Below are 20,560 nucleotides of genomic sequence, written 5' to 3' on the forward strand. Positions count from 1 at the left end.
TGTGAAGGTGTTAGATAAAACTGTAGTTTCCAACATATAACCTCCACCATCAGCGTGTGAATGTGGTGTGGATGGGTGAATGAGGCTATCAGTGTAAAGCCCTTTGAGTTGAGTTGACTAGAAAAAGTGTAATATAAGTTTTGGTCCATTTAACATTAACTATTCCATCAGAGCCTCTCACAGACCATGGGTACACAGTGGCAGCAACTTTAACAGAGTTATTTTGAATTCAAAACTGGACAACTGTAGAAGGCAGAGCAACACTGTATACACTATATCCAGTCTATGGTTTTTACCTGGCTGTGTGTGCAGCGTGTTTTAACTCTTTATCACTGTATTTACAGAGTGTTTAAACTTTACATGGCTGTATCTGCAAAGTGCATTTGTTGCATCCTGGCTGTGTCTGCAGAGTGTTTTAACTCTTTATTGCTGTATCTGCAAGTTGAGTTTTTCAACTCGTTGCATCCTGTCCGCAGAGTGTTTTAACTTGTACATTTGCTGTGTCTGCAGTGTATTGACTTGTTGCATCCTGTCCGCAGAGTGTTTTAACTTGTACATTTGCTGTGTCTGCAGTGTATTGACTTGTTGCATCCTGTCTGCAGAGTGTTTTAACTTTATATTGTGTATCTGCAAAGTGTATTAACTTGTTGCACCCTAACATGTGTCTGCAGAGTGTTTTAACTTTATATTGTGTATCTGCAAAGTGTATTAACTTGTTGCACCCTGACATGTGTCTGCAGAGTGTTTTAACTCTTTATCGCTGTATCTGCAGAGTGTATTAACTTTATATTGTGTATCTGCAGGGTGTATTAACTTGTTGCACCCTGACATGTGCCTGCAGAGTGTTTTAACTCTTTATCGCTGTATCTGCAGAGTGTATTAACTTTATATTGTGTATCTGCAGGGTGTATTCACTTGTTGCACCCTGACATGTGCCTGCAGAGTGTTTTAACTCTTTATTGCTGTATCTTCAGAGTTTCTAAACTTGTTGCATCCTCCTGTGTCTGCAGAGTGTTTAAACTTTACATTGCTGTATTTGCAAAGTGTATCAACCTGTTGCATCCTGGCTGTGTCTGCAGAGTGTTTCAACATGTTGTTAAATTGCTATATCTGCAAAGCATAATAACTTTATGACTCTGTGTCTGCAGATTGTATTAACCAGGGATAGCCTGGCTGTGTCTGCAGCATGTATATGCTTATTTTTTACCTGGTTCTGACAACAGAGTAAATCAATGTGTTGTAGACTGGGTGTGTTTGCAAAGAGTACTAATTTGTTGTAACATGGCTTTGTCTGCAGAGTGTAATAACATGTTGTAAGCTTGCTGTGTCTGTGGTAGTATCAACACATTGTAACCTGGCTGTGTCAGCACAGTGTATTAACATGTTGTTACCTGGCTGTGTCTGCAGAGTGTATTAACATGTTGTTACCTGGCTGTGTCTGCAGAGTGTATTAACATGTTGTTACCTGGCTGTGTCTGCAGAGTGTACTAACATATTGTTACCTGACTGTGTCTACAGAGTGTATTAACTTGTAACCTTGCTGTGTCTGCAGAGTGTACTAACATGTTGTTACCTGGCTGTGTCTGCAGAGTGTATAACATGTTGTTACCTGGCTGTGTCTGCAGAGTGTATTAACATGTTGTTACCTGGCTGTGTCTGCAGAGTGTATTAACATGTTGTTACCTGGCTGTGTCTGCAGAGTGTATAACATGTTGTTACCTGGCTGTGTCTGCAGAGTGTATTAACATGTTGTTACCTGACTGTGTCTACTGAGTGTATTAACTTGTAACCTGGCTGTGTCTGCAGAGTGTATAACATGTTGTTACCTGGCTGTGTCTACTGAGGGGATTAACTTGTTACCTGGCTGTGTCTGCAGAGTACATATATGTTTTGTTACCTGGCTGTGTCTGCAGGCTGAGGAGTGAAGTTTCCCTCTGAGTCCATGGAAGACTGTTTCTCCATCATTGCCATATAGTTAGACTCCATGTAGTCAGGAGGAAGAGCTCCAGCAACAGCACTGAGACATGGCAGAGCAAGTTTAAAGAGCTCCTGATCATACCGCTGCAGGTGGGGCGCACACACACACACACACACACACACACACACACATACACACACACACACACACACACACACACACACACACACACACACACACACACACACACACACACACACACACACACACACACACACACACACACACACACATTTACGATCATACAGCACTTGATAGCTCCAGCTGCAGGGTTACACAACTGGTTATTTGTCAGACTAGAGCTTGGGCCAGACCTTGCGTGACAGAGCGTCAAAGATCCCCCAGAAGAGTTTCCTGGACAGATGCAGCTCTTCATCAGAAGCTGCTCCAAAATTCCCCCAGCCTCCAGCCAGACAGTAATACTTCCAACAACGCTCATAGTGATTGGTCAGCAGCTGGAAGGAGGACACACATCAGTGTGAGGCTACATTGACAGACTGTTTGTCATCTCTAATCATGTTTTAAATTGAAAAGAAGAAAACACGTGAGGAACACATCTTTGCATCTAACCATCACACACAGCTCTAAGGCATAAGAGACACATGGCTATGAGACATATGCTGTGTCCTGATTCAGGGGCTGCAGCCTTCGAAGGCTGAATTTGCAGACCAATCACATCACAGTGATGCGTTGAAGACTGTCCCATTTCAAAGGCTCCTCCATAACACATACTCATCATAGTATAACCCATAATAACATATCTCATCATGACATAACATATCCATACTCCATTTCATCCTATATCTCTGTTGCTAGGCGCTGCCCAAGTAGCTGCCTTTCGCGGCAGCTCTCTTGTCTTTGTCCATTTTTTGTAATTTTTTTTCGTCTTTTTTTCGTAATCTTTGTATTTGGAGTGGATCATCACTTTGTATGATTCATAGTTGGCCAGGGACACAAAACTTTTTGTGGCTTCTGCGATATTTTTTACTACTTTTCTCCTGTGTTTGTCTGGAGATCCTACATGTAACCATGGCTGCATTGTTTACATGCGAAATTAGCTGTTTGCAGCCTGTAGCATGTCAATGCTAACTAGTGTAGGGCTTGATGATTTCCCTCGAGCTAAGGAGGAGGAGATGAGGACGACGTGCCGGTTCTCGGATGTGAGCTTGGAGGTGACGACGTGGACCTGTCCTTCCATCCATCGTTGTTGGGAACGTGGGATCTAGCCCCGGGGGAAGGACAAGCTAGCTGTGCTAACCCAGTGGCATCGTGCTGTTCACGGACGTGGCTGACGGAGCTGACATTGGACGCCGGCCCCACATTGGAGGAGCTTTGCCTGCTGTGGGCAGACAGGATCCAGGAGACAGAGACTGAACAGACTGCTGAAGAAGCTCAGTCCTGGACCCTGTGGAGGTGGAGACTGGCTGGGCTGGAGAGTGGTGGACGAGTGGTGGACGGGATGTCGTCATCTAATGTCTTATGGACCTTTTTGCACTTTCTATACTCTTTCTTACTTTTGTTTTTTTAAATGCTGCGGTGACTCCTGAATTTCCCCTCGGGGATAAATAAAGTGTTTTCTATTCTATTCTATTCTATTCTATTCTATTCTATTCTATAATGCAACTGACGAATCCAGCCTCCCTAAGGTGCTGTGACGGACGGACTCAGTGAATCCTTCTTAGCCTCACATTTCCCTAGATTCATCGCGCCTGAAGGAAGGTGTTGAGCATATGCTAGAAGGAGTCTTGCTTAACCCAGCCGTGAAGGATATGTGGCAAAAACTACACTGCCTGGCCAGATAAAAGTTGCCACCGAAAAAAAGAGGTCACACACTCCAGTATTTCGTTGGACTGCCTTTGGCTTTGATTGCAGCACACATTCCCTGTGGCATTGTTTTGATAAGCTTCTGCAATGTAACAAGATAGATTTCCATCCAGTATAGCATTAGTTTTCACCAAGATCTTGCATTGATGTTGGTATAGTCTGACCACTGTCAGTCAGTCAGGCTAACTGGAAAAAAGGCTTCAATTTGCTAGGTAGCACAAAGACTAGACTCTGGAGCAATGGAAGAAGGTCATGTGGTCTAATGAGTCCGGACTGACCCTGTTCCAGAGTGATGAGATACCTGAATATACTGACTGACCAAGTTATTCCATCAATGGATTTTTTTTTCCATGCCATGGCCATATTCCAAGATGACAATGCCAGGCTCAAATTGTGAAAGAGTGGTTCATGGAGTATGAGACATCATTTTCACATTTGGAAAAAAAGTACCTCCACAGAGTCCAGACCTTAACCTCAATAAGAATCTTTAGGATGTGCTGAAGAAGGCTTTGCACAGCGGTCAGACTGTATTATCATCAATGCAAGATCATGGTGAAAAATAAATGCAACACTGGATGGAAATAAATCTTGTGACACTATAGAAGCTTATGGGAACAATGACACAGCAAATGCGTGCCGTAATCAAGCTAAAGGTAGTCCAGTGAAATAATAGTGTGTGTGACCTTTTCTGTGGCCACTTTTTTTGGCCGGGCAGTGTATGTGACTGTATTTCTAAAACACTGAAAAGATTCTGTTTTACAGTGGAAAAGTGTGTGTTTTGGGCTCTTTTTAAGTAAACAGATGCAATATAGTTCTTCTTTATAAATCTTCTCATTATGGAGAAATTCTATGTTCATTCATTTATTTTCCACACCACTTATCTTGTTCAGGGACACTGGTGGCTGGAGCCTATTCAAGCTGTCTTGAGCGAGATGCAGGGTACACCCTGGACTGGTCAAATTCTATGTTTACAAATCTAAATTCTCTGGGAAAAAAAAAGTACTGTTTAGGTTTCTTTTTTCTTTTTATACAGGGAATCCCCCCAGCGCTCGTTCAAATGTTGAAAATGTACAATGTTGCTTAGAGGTATAATTGGTAGTTTGATTTAGATACACTTTTTGTTATGCTGGTTAAAGTGATCTATATGTACCGATGGCAAGAAATACATGATGTGTTTATAAAGTAGAGCGGAAAATATCTGCTATCTACAGCAGGAGTAAAACAGGGAAAACACCAACCAATCGTCATCCAGGGACACCTTTTTTGTAAACCAATCAAATCCCGTCGCCGTTCCGCCCGCCTCCTGTGCGTACATTTCACTGGCGTGCACATGATTCAGTACGTGTGGCCGAGCTGAGAAGGAAGGAGCAGCAGCGCTACAGAATGGCGAAGAAGCTACCTAAACCTCAATTGCCTGTTGCCACTCCTCCAGCTAAACAGAGCAAGAAAAGAAAGACGGAGGCTTTCTTTTCTTGCTCTGTTCCCCTGCCTCTAACTACTGCCCCTCTCACTCAACCTCGGGCCTGTCCCCTCTGACCTGATGAGGTACTTGGCTCTGGGCTGTAGTTTGGATCATAGTCTAATAAACTCTCACCACAGGGGCTCTGACAAGCAAAAAAAAAAAACTGTGATATTTAGTAAGTCCTTGAGAAAATGTACATGTACTATTTGTGTTATAGCTTTACTCCTGATATCATGTCACAGGTAAAAGTGGACGATTCTAGCATGACAGTCGCGAGTACTGACAAAAGCCACGTTTGTTAAATGTTCTTTTAGCTTAACGTTAATGTTTTGGTGTTTCCTTACCTCAAAATGAGACATGACTCTACATAGTGCAAAACATAAAATGATGTGCTGAGTCCGTCTTTCAGTCATTCACAATCATAGTTGCGAAACAGCGGCGCTTATAGATGTGAGCGGGGGCGTTGCTTTGCAGGAGCCCCAAGGGGAGTAGGAGGAGGGCTAGGAGGAGTCCTGACGAGATGCTATATTCAAATTCATGCTAGTTTTTCAGGACTGCCAACCCTGCCTTTAACTCTTACATGTATGTTGTGGTTCTATACTCTATCAATGAAGAAAAAAATAAAATAAAATAACAAGACATTTTTTAAATTAATAGTAAAAACATCCTATTTAAAATGTAAGGTTTTGGTTTACCTGTTTGAAAAGTAATGTAAGGCTGACAGGTGAGGGTGGCACTGCTTGACATCGAGAGTGACAAAGAAATAGCTGCATAGACCAAACTGTCACAATTCAATTTGGCTTTTTCAGTCTACGCAGGCTATGAGGGCCAGGTCCTGCAAAGGCTACAGCCTTTCGTGGGCTGCAGACCCTGAATTAGGACACCTACAGATTCAGTCTGACCTTTAAAGGCATCTTGGTGTGTTCATTGAGCAGCGGAACATCAAACACTAGCCTCCTCAGCAGGTGCTGCATCATGGATGGCCTCAGCTTCCTGCAGGTTGATCACATGACACACATTACCAGAGGATATGCACAAAGCAGTTGAACACACACACACACACACACACACACACACACACACAGCTCTCCTCCATGCCATCTTACCCACAGACGGCCAGCAGACACTCCTCAATGGCGTCCCTCTGTGCCTTGGTTAGGCAGCATCCTTTGGACAGGCGGTACACGGTGTGCAGCAAAGAATCGATGAGCGAGGCAAACGGCTCAGTCCCCGCAAACAGAGGAGCACATTTAGTGAGCAGAGGGAGGACGGCTGTGCACAGATACCTGTTCAGAGCCAGAGCCATGTCTGTGGCACTCAGCGCCACCTGGTGACAGAGGAATACAAACAGAGGGGGATAGATGACGACAACAGGGAGGAGAGCTAGCATGTAAGACTGCTGGGGCAGTGTGTGTGCACTCTCTCCCTCCCTCTCTCTCTCACCGTGTCCAGTGACGCAGCAGCTCTCAGGTCAGGTAAAAATCCCACTTCCAGCAGGTGAAGCAGGAAGTTCTGATCCTCAATGCCATAGACCCGGTCCAGAAAAAGAACCATGGCCGCTTTGTGGTCCGGACAGAAACCAGCAGACATGTCGGGCTCCACCACATGACCATCTGCTCACACAGATTTACAAACGTTGTTACAGGTTAGATTAAGTTTTAGGAAAACCCATAAACCCGGGAAGCTAATCCTAAAATGTACACCGTGTCCCAAAAGTTCATGCACCATATTAAAAATGTCACAAAAACAGGGTTTTATCACTTAAAGAACATTGCCAGAGTCCGCCTGTTTCTCTCCCGGGCTAACACAGAGACGCTAATGCATGCTTTTATCTCCAGTCGTATTGACTATTGTAACGCCCTGCTTTCTGGTCTTCCAAAAAGAAACATCTCAAGTTAACAATTATTATTACAGAATTCAGCAACACGTGTGCTGACGAAGACCAGGAGGCGGGCACACATTACACCAGTTTTAAAATCACTGCATTGGCTCCCTGTGTGTTTTAGGATTGATTTTAAGGTTCTTTTAATGGTTTTTAAATGCCTTAGGGGTCTTGGACCTTCTTATCTTCCAGAACTACTTTTACCATATGAACCCTTGCGGACCCTGAGATCCTCTGGCACTGGCCTCTTGATAATTCCTGAAGCTCAAACACGGGCTTACGGTGAGGCATCTTTCCAGCACTATGGCCCCCGTCTGTGGAACAGCCTGCCAGAGGACCTCAGGGCTGCAGAGAATGTTCATATTTTTAAAAGTAGGCTCAAGACCCACCTTTTTAATTTAGCTTTTAACTAATCCCATATTTTTTTCTGTTATTTTTATCTATACTTTTATTTTATCTATTTAAATAATATCGCCTTACTTGTTATTCTTATTCTATTAGTATGTATTTCATTTACTAGTGTTTTATTTATTTCATTCATTTTATGATTATTAGCCTTATGTTTTTACTCCAGATCTCCAGTGTTTCCTCAGCAGGGGGCTGCCTGCACTGGGGACTGCTGTTGGCTCTGGCAAGGATGTCTCTGTCTTTGGTGGGCGTCGTCTTGGCCAGGTGGGGGGTCTGCAGCAGTGCTTTGCTGCAGTGGGCCCCTTGCTGGACCTGTAGCAAGGCATGCCTGCGTGGAGGCGTCCTGGCTTTAGACCATGGACACCGCCCAGTGCAGTCGGCCTCCTGGCGTTTCCTGACCGGCTCCTCTGTACTCAGCCACACGATTTTAAAATTTTAAATCATGTTATGTGTGTGCGCATGTATGTGTGTGTGCGTGGGGGGGGTGCTCGGGGGTGGAGTTTGAATAGGGGGGTGGGGACTGTTTTTAACATGTATAGCACTTTGTACTGCATTTTTAATGTATGAAAAGTGCTTTATAAATAAATTTGATTTTGATTTGAAAAATTCAACTCAGATTGTGAATATTCAGAAAAAGCATTTATTCAAAAGCCAGTGTATCCCCCTTGCATCTTAACTACTGCCCTCAGCCTGTCGGGCATAGAATGCACTAAATTCTTCAGAACAGACAGTTCAATGTTGCCCCACTCCCGCACAGCCCTTGCATTGAGCTGCTTTATGGTGGTAGGGGGTGGGCTGTGGAAGACCCGACTGTTCAGGATACCCCAGCAGTTTTCAATCGGGTTGAGGTCCGGGGAGTTGGGTGGCCATTCCTCTTTGTGCAGAAAGCCAGGAAGCTGCTCAGAACACCACTGCTGAGTTGTACGAGCAGTGTGTGCGGCGGCACCATCCTGCACGAAGACCATTTCTGCCTGCCTATTGAACATCTTCCTAGCTGTGATAGGGCCCGATTTCTTCTTTCTGGTAAGTATGGGAAGTAGCACTGGCTGGAGAATGTTCTCAACATAATACTTAGTGTTGATGGTGGTGCCCTGGGGTACAACATGCAACTCAGACGGCCCTGAAGAAAACATCGCCCCCTGGACCATGCAATGGGAACTTAACTTGACCTGTTCAGTAGGTGGTACTTGTTAGTGTAAATGTGGTCGTTTTGGCTGTTGGGGGTAGGAAATAAGTAGAGAGGGCACTCATCAGAAAAAAAAAACAGTTTTCCCAGTCTCTCGGGGTCATTTTAGCATATTCATTTGCAAAAGCAAGCCGCTTCTCCTTTTGCAGTTTGGTAATGTGACGGATTCGCTGTCTTTTGTATGCTCTCAGACCCAGGTTCTCAGTTAGAAAACGATAGATGGCACTCTTAGAGACTGCTTCCCCAAGATTTTTCAGTCTTCGACTGAGTCTGCTGGTGTCTCTTTCCCTTGGCCTTGCGGATGAGGTCTTTGGCCCTCAAACTCAGAACTGAGGGTTGACCTGCACGGGGCATGTCTTCAAGGGAGTCACAGCTCTGGTATCTCTACCATCACTTCTTCACCCATCGTATGCTTCTGCCAAGGACTTGAGCTACCTCCCTACAAGTTTTCCCTGCACTGCGCAAGGCAATGGCTTGAGCACGGACTTGAGGCTCTGAAAGTGCTGCTTTTCCAGGTTTTTGTTTGGCCATCATGGCAACACTACAAAGAAGGTTCTCTCAGTGACATGCTTCATGGTCGACCAATACATCTAAAGGCCTATCACAGACAGATGAACAAATTAAACAACCTCACAACACCTGGCTGACCAGGTGCGACCCATTTTGGAGAAAAACAGACAAAAATGTTGCCCATTGGGGTGCATGAACTTTTGGGACACGTTTTACAGTGTGGGAAGAATGACAGACCAATTTTAGGGACTGGTTTCATAAGAGAGAAATACATAGCAAGGATAAGCTCACCTGAGCTCTGGAGTCCAGTGACAGACCGGCTCATGGGAAGTGGCCAGCCGCAGCGTTTTTGTCACAGTTCAGATTTTATTAAAGTTGTTGAGTCTTAACAAGAAAGCAAAAGGGTTTCACACCAGAAATCCAAAGAGTTGTCTCCCGAGTCTCCCGAGTCTGCCGAGTCTTGGCGTTCTAGCATGTTTGGTGCATCAAATCCTCCCTGTCTTCACAGCTGGAGTCACCTCTAGATTACAATGACGTCTCAAACGTCATTGTAAGCTCCAGGAATGATGCACTCGAAGACTCAAGGCAACACGGTGGCTTGTCTGCATCACTTATCCAAACACTTTATTTCTGTTATGAAACCAGTCGGTAAGGTATTTATTAAATAGAAATATGAAGAAGAAACACAAGGATACATTCTCATGTCGTCTATCATCCCTAACAACACAGACATAAAAACAAAAAACCGAAATCAGCATGCGCAAACATTAACTGTCATTCTGAATTTCTGTGCTGTAATGCTAATAGTTCCAGAGAAAGAGACACCACCACATGACGACACGTAAATACACTCTGCACACACATCCACGTAACTACATATTAAAGGGATAGTTCTGTTTTTTTGACATGAACCTGTATGGCATCCTCATCTGTACTTACGTGCATCAGCCCTGACTTACCCCTGTCAGCGTTCTGTGAACCGAGATCTGGTGCGGTTTTGGACTAGACAAAAGTAGTCCAGCCATGTTGCCAGACTACTTTTGTCTAGACCAAAACCGCACCAGATCTCGGGTCACAGAACGCTGACAGGGGTATGTGTATATGTGTATATGTGTGTGTGTGTGTGTGTGTGTGTGTGTGTGTGTGTGTGTGTGTGTGTGTGTGTGTGTGTGTGTGTGTGTGTGTGTGTGTGCAAGCGTGTGTCCATCGCACCTTTGCCTAGGTTGGGCATGGAGAAGGGGATGCTGATGACTCCCACCAGATCCTCTATGGGGATCAGGGACCTCAAGATGGCTCTGATCCTGATTGCCTCACCTTTACCTGCATTAATGAGCTAAAGGGAAGCCAGTCGGGTTAGTGTGTGTGTGTGTGTGTGTGTGTGTGTGCGTGTGTGTGTGTGTGTGTGTGTGTGTGTGTGCCTCACATGCATCTCTGGAGCACAGCGTCCCAGTAGGTCAATGAGCGCAGCATAAAAAGTCATGATGGCATTTCCCATATGTATGGTATCATCCTCCTCCTCTTCAGTGATGTCACTACTTCACACACACACACACACGCACGCACACATGCGCACGCACGCACACACACACACGCACACACACACACACACACACACACACACACACACACACACACACACACACACACAGATACTTATCTGTCTGGAAAATAACGTCAGATTACAGACGATAATTACAGTGATGATGACGATGGTGATGATAATGATTAGAGGTAGACCGATATATCGGGCCGATATTTGGACATTTGTCTCTATCGGCCATTGGCCGTACTTTCTTTTAAAAAGCCGACTTTTGATCAGTTGTATATATATATAGGTGCATATACGCAATTTTTGATCAGGCACAAAAAAGATGAGCACCTCAAACTTGTGGAACCACTTGGATACATTACATACTTTTGTTCAAATTATATTAATAAGTTTAAATTTCTTTTTTGACATTTTAAGAAGAGTGTGAATGTTTACTACTGCTTGTTACATTGTGTGTTAACTCAGACAAAATATTTCATTGTTTTGAAATAAATGTTCAGAGGACTGGACACGACTTGTTGTAATAGATTTCTTATAGTTGCTCAGAAATTGCTGCGTTTCACAAAAATGTGATTAATATATATTTATTTAACAACCGGCCTGAATATTAAATTGGAAAAATCGGGTATGCATATTGGCATCGGCTGCCCAAATTTGGAAAGCATCAGCATCGGCATCGCCCCCCAAAAAACCCATATCGGTCGACCTCTGATAATGATTAATGATTATGATGGTGTTGTTAATGTGGATGATGATAATGTTGATGATTATGATTGTGATGTTACTGTTGATGATAATGGCGGTGGTGATGGTGATGGTGATGTTCATGTGAATATTAATGTTGATGATAAAAATGATGGTTATGACAATGATGGTGATGGTGGTAATGATGGTTGTGATGATAATGTTGACAAAGATAAAGGTGACACTTCTGATGGTTTCTCACAGGGTCTTGCTGCTATCAGAGGACATGGACGGTCCATCTCTGCTGGAGTCCTGGGAGATCTTGATGGCGTCCTCCATCGCTGCTAACAGACCGTCACCACCTTCACCTCGAAGGGCGGGACCAAAGCACTCAGGCCGCCGAATCAGAAGCCTCACCACCACATTAGCATTCTCCTCCACACTTTCTCCTGTTCACACAGGAGCACAGTTGATCAGATACAGGTGAGAGTTTACCTGAACAGAATAAAGACATGTCCAGAGTTTTATCACCATTACAGAAGACAGCAAATCTGAGGAAGTCCAGGTAACGTTCTCCCTCCACTGGGTTCCACCCGATGTCAGGGTAACCTTTATGAACCAGCATCACACAGCTCTGAAGCCCGCAGCCCGCCAGGTACTGGACCACCTTAACAGGTAGACACAAACATGTTAATACAGCTGGTTAGTCAAAAGCATGTGGTTACGGCCTTGGGGGGGCTTGGGTCTGTTTCTGTCTGTTGCTCTGGTTACTGGTTGCACGTGTCTTTGTCTTTTTCAGACGCCGATCAGTAACAAGGTGGGCCTGGCTGGTGCACAGGTGATTTAGGACTACCTGTTCTGGTGTTGGGGCTCTTTCTTCCGCTCTCCCTCCCTGGTGTTGACCACCAATTCCTCTGCTCTTTCTTTCTTTCCTTCTTGTTTCTGCACAGACAACATGCACCACACATGATCCACTGAAGCCATACACTGGCACACACTACTGATGCTGACAATCACACCCCATTTCTTCTCTCTTTAACATTTGATTCAATAAAATATGTTCAGTAAACACAGCAGGTAGACAAACATACAAGAACAAACATTTGTTGGTACAAGTGCAAACTAGAGCTGAAACAATACCTCGAATAACTCGAGGTACTCGAGTACAAAAAATGCTCGAGGGATTTTCTCCGCCTCGAAGAATCGTTAATTTTTTTAAAAAGATCAAAGAGTGGTATTTCAAATAAAGCTGACGCTATATTTAGAGAGTTTTCAGACCCCTCAAGTTACCTCTGTTTCAAAATAGTGACTGACAACAAATCTAGCTTCTTTTCTGGAGTTTGGAGACTGAAATGAAAGCATATATTGATCTGCATCATCTGCTTGTCAACGAGCCGCACGTGCTGAGCCCCTCCCCTACCCAAAATCACTCACTCATCAAAGACGGACGTCTCGCTCGCTGCAGTCTCTCATCACGGTCACACTGGCTATCTGAACTGTTTTCATACACTCTTCACGGTCCATTTTATTGGATCAGTGTGACTCACTTCTCTTTGGCACCTTTGGAGAGGTGAGCTTCAGCGCGGTCCACTTCATACAGGCGCACAAACGCTGACACTCCATATGATCAATGACATACGACCGCTGCGACCGCTTCCCTCAACGGTCATTTTAAACAATAGCGGGGGTGTCAGAGGGCTGTGTCGCACCTAAACGACTTAATATGAGCCTAAAAGTCACTGAAGATGTAGCAGTGTTCTCTGCGCCTCATTGTGCAGGCGGGTAGAGTATGGCACGGTTTGGATGGCCAGTGTGACTGAGCAGGAGAGTGCGTATGAATGAATATAGTGCAGGAGGATCGATATTTTAACATCTCAAAAAGAGTCAACCAAACAAAGTTTATTTGTAGCTCTAAACACATTAACAGGTTGCAGTGTTTCCCCTACTTTCCGCCCCCCTGAATGTCAAGTTAATTTTATTTTCCATACAGCGCCAGATCACAGCAGAAGTGATTTAGAGTTCCCTCTCTCATGAATCAGGTCCATACCTTGTTTTTTAATCTAACAGATAAAATAAACTTGTGTTACTGATCTAATTTCATGACGGGATGTCGTTTCTACATCGTTGGGTTCATATTTCTCCTCGTGGAACTTCGTCCTGAGCGAAAGAGCGCGTGATCTTTAGCGCACGGCGAAGTTCTGCTCCAACGCGTTCACAGACACGAACACATGCGCGCATTTACACACAGACAAGCTCATTCCCTTTAAAGGACAAATAAACCACACCACCACAAGAAACATCTCCAATGCTTTCTCCGTGAAGATGCCACGCTGGGTCTCCTGCGCTCGCACCCCACACCCCCCTCTGCCGTAACGTGGCCGACCCCCCAAACTGTTAATCCAGGGGAAACACTGGTGTGATATTATACGCTTTCTGTCCCTCACACGGTGTTATTCCTCTCTCCTTCAGTGTCCACAACTGTTACATACAAATGACTTTTTATGCAAATTAGTTGATTACTGATTTAGTGTTGTAGATAATCTACAAAACACAGCACTGAAGAGTGAAGAAGATTAAAAAACAAAAACATAATAGAGCTAACTGGGCAGGTGTGAGGGGTAGAAGGGTACAAATATCAAGTAGTAATAATAATAATAATAATGTTTATTTAGTAATGGAGCCATATGTGCTCCAATACAGCAGGGATAATCCTTTTAGTCTGAACACTGCAAAGACTCAAAATCTTTCAAAAATGTCTTGTTCCGAGTTAAAATGTCACATATGTAGTCAGAATTTAAAATTTATCACCCAAAGAGACTTGATTTTACACTTGCTTGAAACAAATTTCCATTTGAAAAAAAATTGCTGTTTAAGTACGCGAAAATGCGTTTTATCCGAGTACTCGAGTACTCGGTGTAATTTTCAGTAGAGTACTCGAATACTAAAATACTCGATAGTTGCAGCCATACCACAAACATATGCAGCGATTCATTCTATGACTTAGAATGCTAATATAAATAGCAAATTTCAAAGCTGATAACTGTTAACTATTTGCATTGAAACAGAAAATTGCCTGTCATTTTTTACAACTGCTTACAAACCATCAGGTGTCAACAATATTTTACAAAAAAAATCCCATGAATTGCCTCATTGCTCTCACACTCGCACTCAAATCACAAAAACTACAGTACACGCTCCACTCTACTACACACCAACAGTGTAATCCAAACATGTTAAAAGTCACAAATAAATTAAAACAGTGTTGCAAGCATTGTAGCTCCCAAAACTTCCCCTCTCACCTAGAAACCAAGTAATTTTTCTGATTGGCTAAGGTGATGCACTTTCAACCAATAGGAAAGTAGTGTTGTGTTTCTCTGTTGTTTTTTTTTAATCTTGCTGGCACTTTTGGCACTCTCCACAGAAGCACCCAGTATTACTGTTTCATCCTGCACCAAACACATGGAAACAGGTTTTCGACAGTATTTAACAGGAAATGTCTTTATGCTAGTCATCTTACACATGGAATCCAAACCACCTTTATCTCCTGTCCTATCTTATTTATCTTTGACTAACTCTTCACTGACTGAATTTGTCTTGTGTTGTCACTGGGATGTTTGTCCCGTCACAGAGCTAGGGAGGCGGAGCAGAGACGCTGTGTTAGAGAAACACGGACACAGAAAAAGGGAGAGGAAAAATAGGAGCAGCTCGTGGACCATGTGAAGAAATGTACCACTAAATGGTACACAAAATCAACCATATTGATACGAATGATAGAGCTATTTTCATGTAGGGTAAAAGAAATATATCGATATAAGCAAAACATATAAGAAAGCCCACAGCTGCCCTCCACCTCTTAACCAGAGCAACTCCAGCAAAGAAGGGAGTCCAACACCCCTTGAGAAGGTTGGTTCCAGAACTCAAGCTGTGCATTGTGGTGAGCCCGACTATATCCAGCTGGTATCTCTCTACCATCTGCACCACCTTAGGCTTCTTCCCCACCAGAGAGTTGACTTTCCATGCCATGTCCATGTCAAAAGCCAGTTTCTGTAATTGGGATCAGGCCATCAAGGCATCTGCTTTTGACCACCACCCAATCCACAACTTTACTCCCTCATGAATTTACAGCATGTTGTATTATCACAAAGCATTAGCATGTAGCATGAGCATGTGATTGTACAGTATATACACTCACCTTCTCCAGGTCAGGCTCCCTCAGAGCCAGAGCCAGCTCATTATTGTCCATCACTGAGGCTGCAGCCACGTCCAGAGGAGTCGAGCCCCGCATAGAGGGGGAGGCTGAGGGGGAAGAGGGGAGGACAAGAGGAGAGAAGAGGAGAGGAGTAGAGAGGTGTGGCGGAGAAAAAGAACACAGATCCAGTTCTCTGAAAACTCAGCATCATAGAAACAGTTAATGTGTGAGAGATGAAGCTCTGAAACACAAAACAACATCTGTCCAAACACTTTTCCTAACACATCACACCTGCAGAGCAAGTAAAAAGTCCAGGTGATAGGCCCCTCCCCCCCATGCTTAGACTCACCCAGGCCCACACTGCTGTTCTCCAGCAGGTAGCTTAGGTGATCAAACATGGCCTTCTGATTCTGACGGCTGATCCGACAGAAGTAACACAGGAACCTGCAGCAGTTAGCCACCATCTTAGGAAAGGTGATCTCCTTAACACACACACATACACACACACACACACACATACATACACATAAACACACACACACACACACACACACACACACACACACACACACACACACACACACACACACACACACACACAAAGATGTATGGGATTTTTCTTACAAAAAATGCAGATTAAAAACATGAATCTAACCGCACTATAACCCAGGGCTAATAAATTACCACAAGAACTCCACCTGTGGATGGTTAACTACTTACTGTTAACAAACTGTACCTACACACTCACAGATCCGCATATATGTGTTTGTGTGTGTGTGTGTGTGTGTGTGTGTGTGTGTGTGTGTGTGTGTGTGTGTGTGTGTGTGTGTGTGTGTGTGTGTGTGTGTGTGTGTGTGCCTGCACCTGTTCTAAGTATGTGCTCTGATTGGTCTGTTACCTGAGGACAAGAGTTAAGTTGTGTGTCTCACCTTAGAGTCTCCTCCACTCAGTACATTCACCATCACCTCCATGACTGTCTCATGCATCCCCAGAGCTCTCATCAGGTTAGGGTGCTGATAGAACACCTTGTTGTTCATGATGTCACTGCACAGGTACATAAAACACCCTGACACACAGGTAATACACCTTTCATAAACCTTTAAAACATCTTTATACACCTTTCATATGCCTCAGATAAACCTCAATAACACCTTTAATACATTTTTACACACCTCAAATAAAACTTAGATATACCTTAAATACATCTTCATCACCTTTGTCTCTTATCATCCTTATGAGTGTGTGCTTTGTGTCCCTGTGACTGTCCCTGTATTTGAGTTTACAGGGTGTGTGACTGTTAAACAAGAGTGTGTTTTCTTACCCTAACCCTCGGATCATGAGCTTCTCCTCCTCCCGACCCATACGCACACTGAGAAGAGACCTTATCTGACCCAGAGCTGCCAGCAGGGTGATGGTGTCCTCGATGGAGACAGAGTTTATGGTGTAGGTCTTTGGGAGAGCTTGCACCTGGTTATAGAGAGTTAGTGAGTAATTCTGTCACCTCTCAGTCAGTGTGTGTGTGTTTGTGTGTGTGTGTGTGTGTGTGTGTGTGTGTGTGTTCGTGTGTGTGTATGTGTGTGTGTATGTGTGTGTGTGTGTGTGTGTGTGTGAGTGTGTGTGTGTGAGTGTGTGTGTGTGTTCGTGTGTGTGAGTGTGTGTGTGTGTGTGTGTGTGTGTGTGTGTGTTCGTGTGTGTGTGTGTGTGTGTGTGTTCGTGTGTGTGTGTGTGTGTGTGTGTGTGTGTGTGTGTGTGTGTGTGTGTGTGTGTGTTTGTGTGTGTGTGTGTGTGTGTGTGTGTGTTTGTGTGTGTGTGTGTGTGTGTGTGTGTGTGTGTTCGTGTGTGTGTGTGTGTGTGTGTGTGTGTGTGTGTGTGTGTGTGTGTTAAGTGTGCGTGTGAGTTCTGGGGACAGAGACGAAGTTTAAGGAGGGAACACTTGTCTTTCCTTAAAGGTGTTATTCTGTGTTATCACCTGAACCCAGACTGACCCCACCATGAACAAAACAGCAGCATGCTCGCACACACACTTGCACTCGCACACACACACACAGACTGTCCCGATCAGCTGTACCTGTCCTCCAATGCCATCATACTGGCGATGCAGCAGAACAAACATGGCTCTGACCAGATCCGGGTCCTCGATGACAGACTCCTGGGCCCAGCGGACCATGGTGTCAGAGATCAGCTGCTGTAATGTACCTGCACAGACAAAGAACCAGATCCAGGTGTTGGTGACTGACTCTCCACACCTACACCTGTGTCACAACAGGACTTATGTCACTGTATGTGGGGTGGTCTCAGCCTCTTAAACTTCATGTCAGCTTAGTCTGTAACCTTAAATATCCTTAAGAGGGCGCCATTCACATCTGCTGTGTCCTGTAGGTGGCCAAGAGGTGGCGCTGCACTGTGACAACCCGGGCTGTGTGCAACTGCTGCATGATGTTTTATCCTGTTTTATCCTTTTATATGTATGTTATCCTTCCATAGCAAAATGGATGAACTACAGCTAATGTCACGATTGCTAACTCTGATCATGCGACTGTCCAGCTTATGCCCACATATATTTCTGCTTTTAAGTCCAGTAAGCATGTTCAGAAAACTGTGCTGCACTGGCCAGAGGACTGTGTGGATACTCTGAAGAGCTGCTTTCTCTGCACGGGTTGGAGCATCTTCTATGACTTGGAACTAAACAAGGCTACTGAGACTATTACAGACTACATTAACTTCTGTGTGGACAATATTGTGCCCAAAAAGACAATTCGACACTTTCTGAACAACAAGCCTTATATCACCAAGGAGGTAAAAGAGTGCATCAAGAACAAGAAGTTGGCTTTTAGAAGAGGTGATAAGGGGGGCGTGGTTGTAGCCCAGAAAGAGCTTAATCAGCTACTAAGGCAAGTCAGGAAGAACCATCGTGCTGCTTTGGAGGACTGTGTCAGCACCATAAATACTAAAGGTCTATGGGAACATATGAAAAAGATTACCAACATGAACTCGAGCCACAATCAAATTGTAACTCATGATGCGCTTGAGAGAGCTAATGAGTTGAATGATTTTTTTTCTTAGACACGACACAGTATCTTCATCACAGATGTCAGCGGACTTTAACTTTGAAGTCCCTCTCCCCATGTGTAGTGCATCAGACTGTATTGTTATTGATCCTGGTCAAGTTCAGAGTACTTTTAGTAAAATTGGTAACAAAAAATCCACAGGGCCTGGTAGTGTGTTAAAAATATGTTCAGAAGAGCTTACTGCTGCCTGGTGTCCTATATTCCAGCAGTCTATGGACAAACGTGGTTACTAATATTTTGAAAAAGTCTTTAATAATTCCTGTTCCCAAAGTTTCTTGTCCTTTGGTGAACAAAGACCATAGACCTATTGCCTTGACTTGTGGGGTTATGAAGTGTTTTGAGAGAATTATTTTAATACACTTAAGTCTGAGGTTTCTCCTTTACAAGACCCCTTACAATTTGCGTACAGAGCTGGACGAAGTACTGAGGATGCTGTTGTAAGCATAAATCACTTAATTAGTTAAGCACTTAGAGGAGCCCAAGGCCTATCCACATGTTTTGTTTGCAGACTTTAGCTCTGCCTTTGATACTGTTTGTCCCAAGCTTCTGGTACAAAAGCTCTCCAGCATGAATGTCAATCCGTTTATAATTAAATGGTTTCATTCTCCTTTGACTAACAGATCTCAGCAGGTCAGGGTTAACTCTGTACTCTCTCGCACTAGACAGTGTAGCATGGGTGTGCCACAAGGGGGCGTGAGTTCTCCTTTTCTTTTTACCATCTATTCAGATGACTGTAAATACAGTCAACTAAATAACTACATTTTAAAATTTTGATGACAACGTAATTCTTAGTCTTCTGTGAGGTGCTGGCAGTCCGGTGGGATATCTGGAAGAGATAAATCATTTTAAAGCTTGGCGTGAGAACACCACCTTATTCTGAATGCTACCAAAACCAGAGAAATGGTATTCAATTTTAAAGGTGTATGCGTCCATGAACCTGTGGTTTTGGGGAATATGCAAATTGAGCAGGTTGCCTCATAAATATCTTGGTATCCAAATGGACAACCAGCTCAAATGGAATGTACATGTTGACTACTTGTGTGCCAAATTGGCCCAAAGAATTCATTTTTTACATACACTTAAACTTTTTGGGGTCAGTAAGGAAGCCATGTCAACCTTCTATGATGCAGTGCTAGGCAGTATCATTGGATATGGTATTGCAGCTTGGTTTGGGACTCTCTCTGTCCAGCTCAAAGCCAGACTAGCCAAAATGGAGAAAAAAAAGCCATGAAAGTGATTGGCAATAAGGACTCTCCGTCTCTTCAGATCATCTTTGAGAAGACAGTGGTCAATCTGGCTAACAGAGTGCTACCTGATTCTTCTCACACTCTTTTTTCAGAGTATGAGCTGTTACCTTCTGGTAGACGCTATAGAGTGTGTCACACAAAGAGTCACCGTTTTAAACTTTCCTTCATTCCTCTTTCTATTGTATTATTACACAGCAGGCATATAGTGCACAGTTCTGACTAACGTGCCAGCTATATATTTGAGGTAGCACTTTGCACTTTGCCCAAGACAAATTTCCCAAGTGGGGCAATAAAGTTTATCTTTCTATCTATTATCTATGTATGTATGTATCTACCTAGAGCTCAGTGAGGTAATCCTCTAATACACCTGACTCCAAAGGTGTTTAACTGTGAAGGACTCACTTGGTTTCCTGTCCTTCTTCTCTGCAGGCAGGTTGGACATCCTGTTCTTCAGGGAGGAAACCTTCTCCACCAATGAGAGGAGCCGACCCCTTATGGTAAAGTCATTTTCTCCGCCCACCACGCTGTCATCATCCAGCTCTATACCTGACGGCAGGGACTCGTCAGAACTCA

At 43.9% G+C, this 20,560-nt stretch overlaps 1 protein-coding gene across 22 annotated transcripts in view; it reads right to left on the bottom strand.

Moving 5' to 3' along the window:
* Positions 1-20,560, bottom strand: part of ryr2a (ryanodine receptor 2a (cardiac)) — a 224,953-nt gene that overhangs the window by 94,729 nt on the left and 109,664 nt on the right. For 12 of the 22 annotated variants that reach the window (XM_074664020.1, XM_074664023.1, XM_074664017.1 and 9 more), the window contains 15 exons: positions 20,390-20,533; positions 17,741-17,868; positions 16,994-17,139; positions 16,602-16,716; positions 16,022-16,154; positions 15,676-15,779; positions 12,015-12,150; positions 11,746-11,932; positions 10,674-10,785; positions 10,463-10,583; positions 6,708-6,877; positions 6,371-6,591; positions 6,167-6,257; positions 2,293-2,433; positions 1,898-2,061 (listed from right to left, as the gene is read on the bottom strand). In XM_074664020.1, the coding sequence (XP_074520121.1) occupies positions 1,898-2,061; positions 2,293-2,433; positions 6,167-6,257; positions 6,371-6,591; positions 6,708-6,877; positions 10,463-10,583; positions 10,674-10,785; positions 11,746-11,932; positions 12,015-12,150; positions 15,676-15,779; positions 16,022-16,154; positions 16,602-16,716; positions 16,994-17,139; positions 17,741-17,868; positions 20,390-20,533 (2,113 nt within the window). The remainder of the gene's footprint in view (positions 1-1,897; positions 2,062-2,292; positions 2,434-6,166; positions 6,258-6,370; positions 6,592-6,707; positions 6,878-10,462; positions 10,584-10,673; positions 10,786-11,745; positions 11,933-12,014; positions 12,151-15,675; positions 15,780-16,021; positions 16,155-16,601; positions 16,717-16,993; positions 17,140-17,740; positions 17,869-20,389; positions 20,534-20,560) is intronic. The other 10 variants (XM_074664018.1, XM_074664021.1, XM_074664019.1 and 7 more) reach the window with 2 other exon arrangements.

Source organism: Halichoeres trimaculatus, unplaced genomic scaffold (genome assembly GCF_033239565.1).
Source record: "Halichoeres trimaculatus isolate MK-OKI-2021-1 unplaced genomic scaffold, fHalTri1.1 fHalTri1_scaffold_23, whole genome shotgun sequence".
Classification (NCBI taxonomy): domain Eukaryota; kingdom Metazoa; phylum Chordata; class Actinopteri; order Labriformes; family Labridae; genus Halichoeres; species Halichoeres trimaculatus.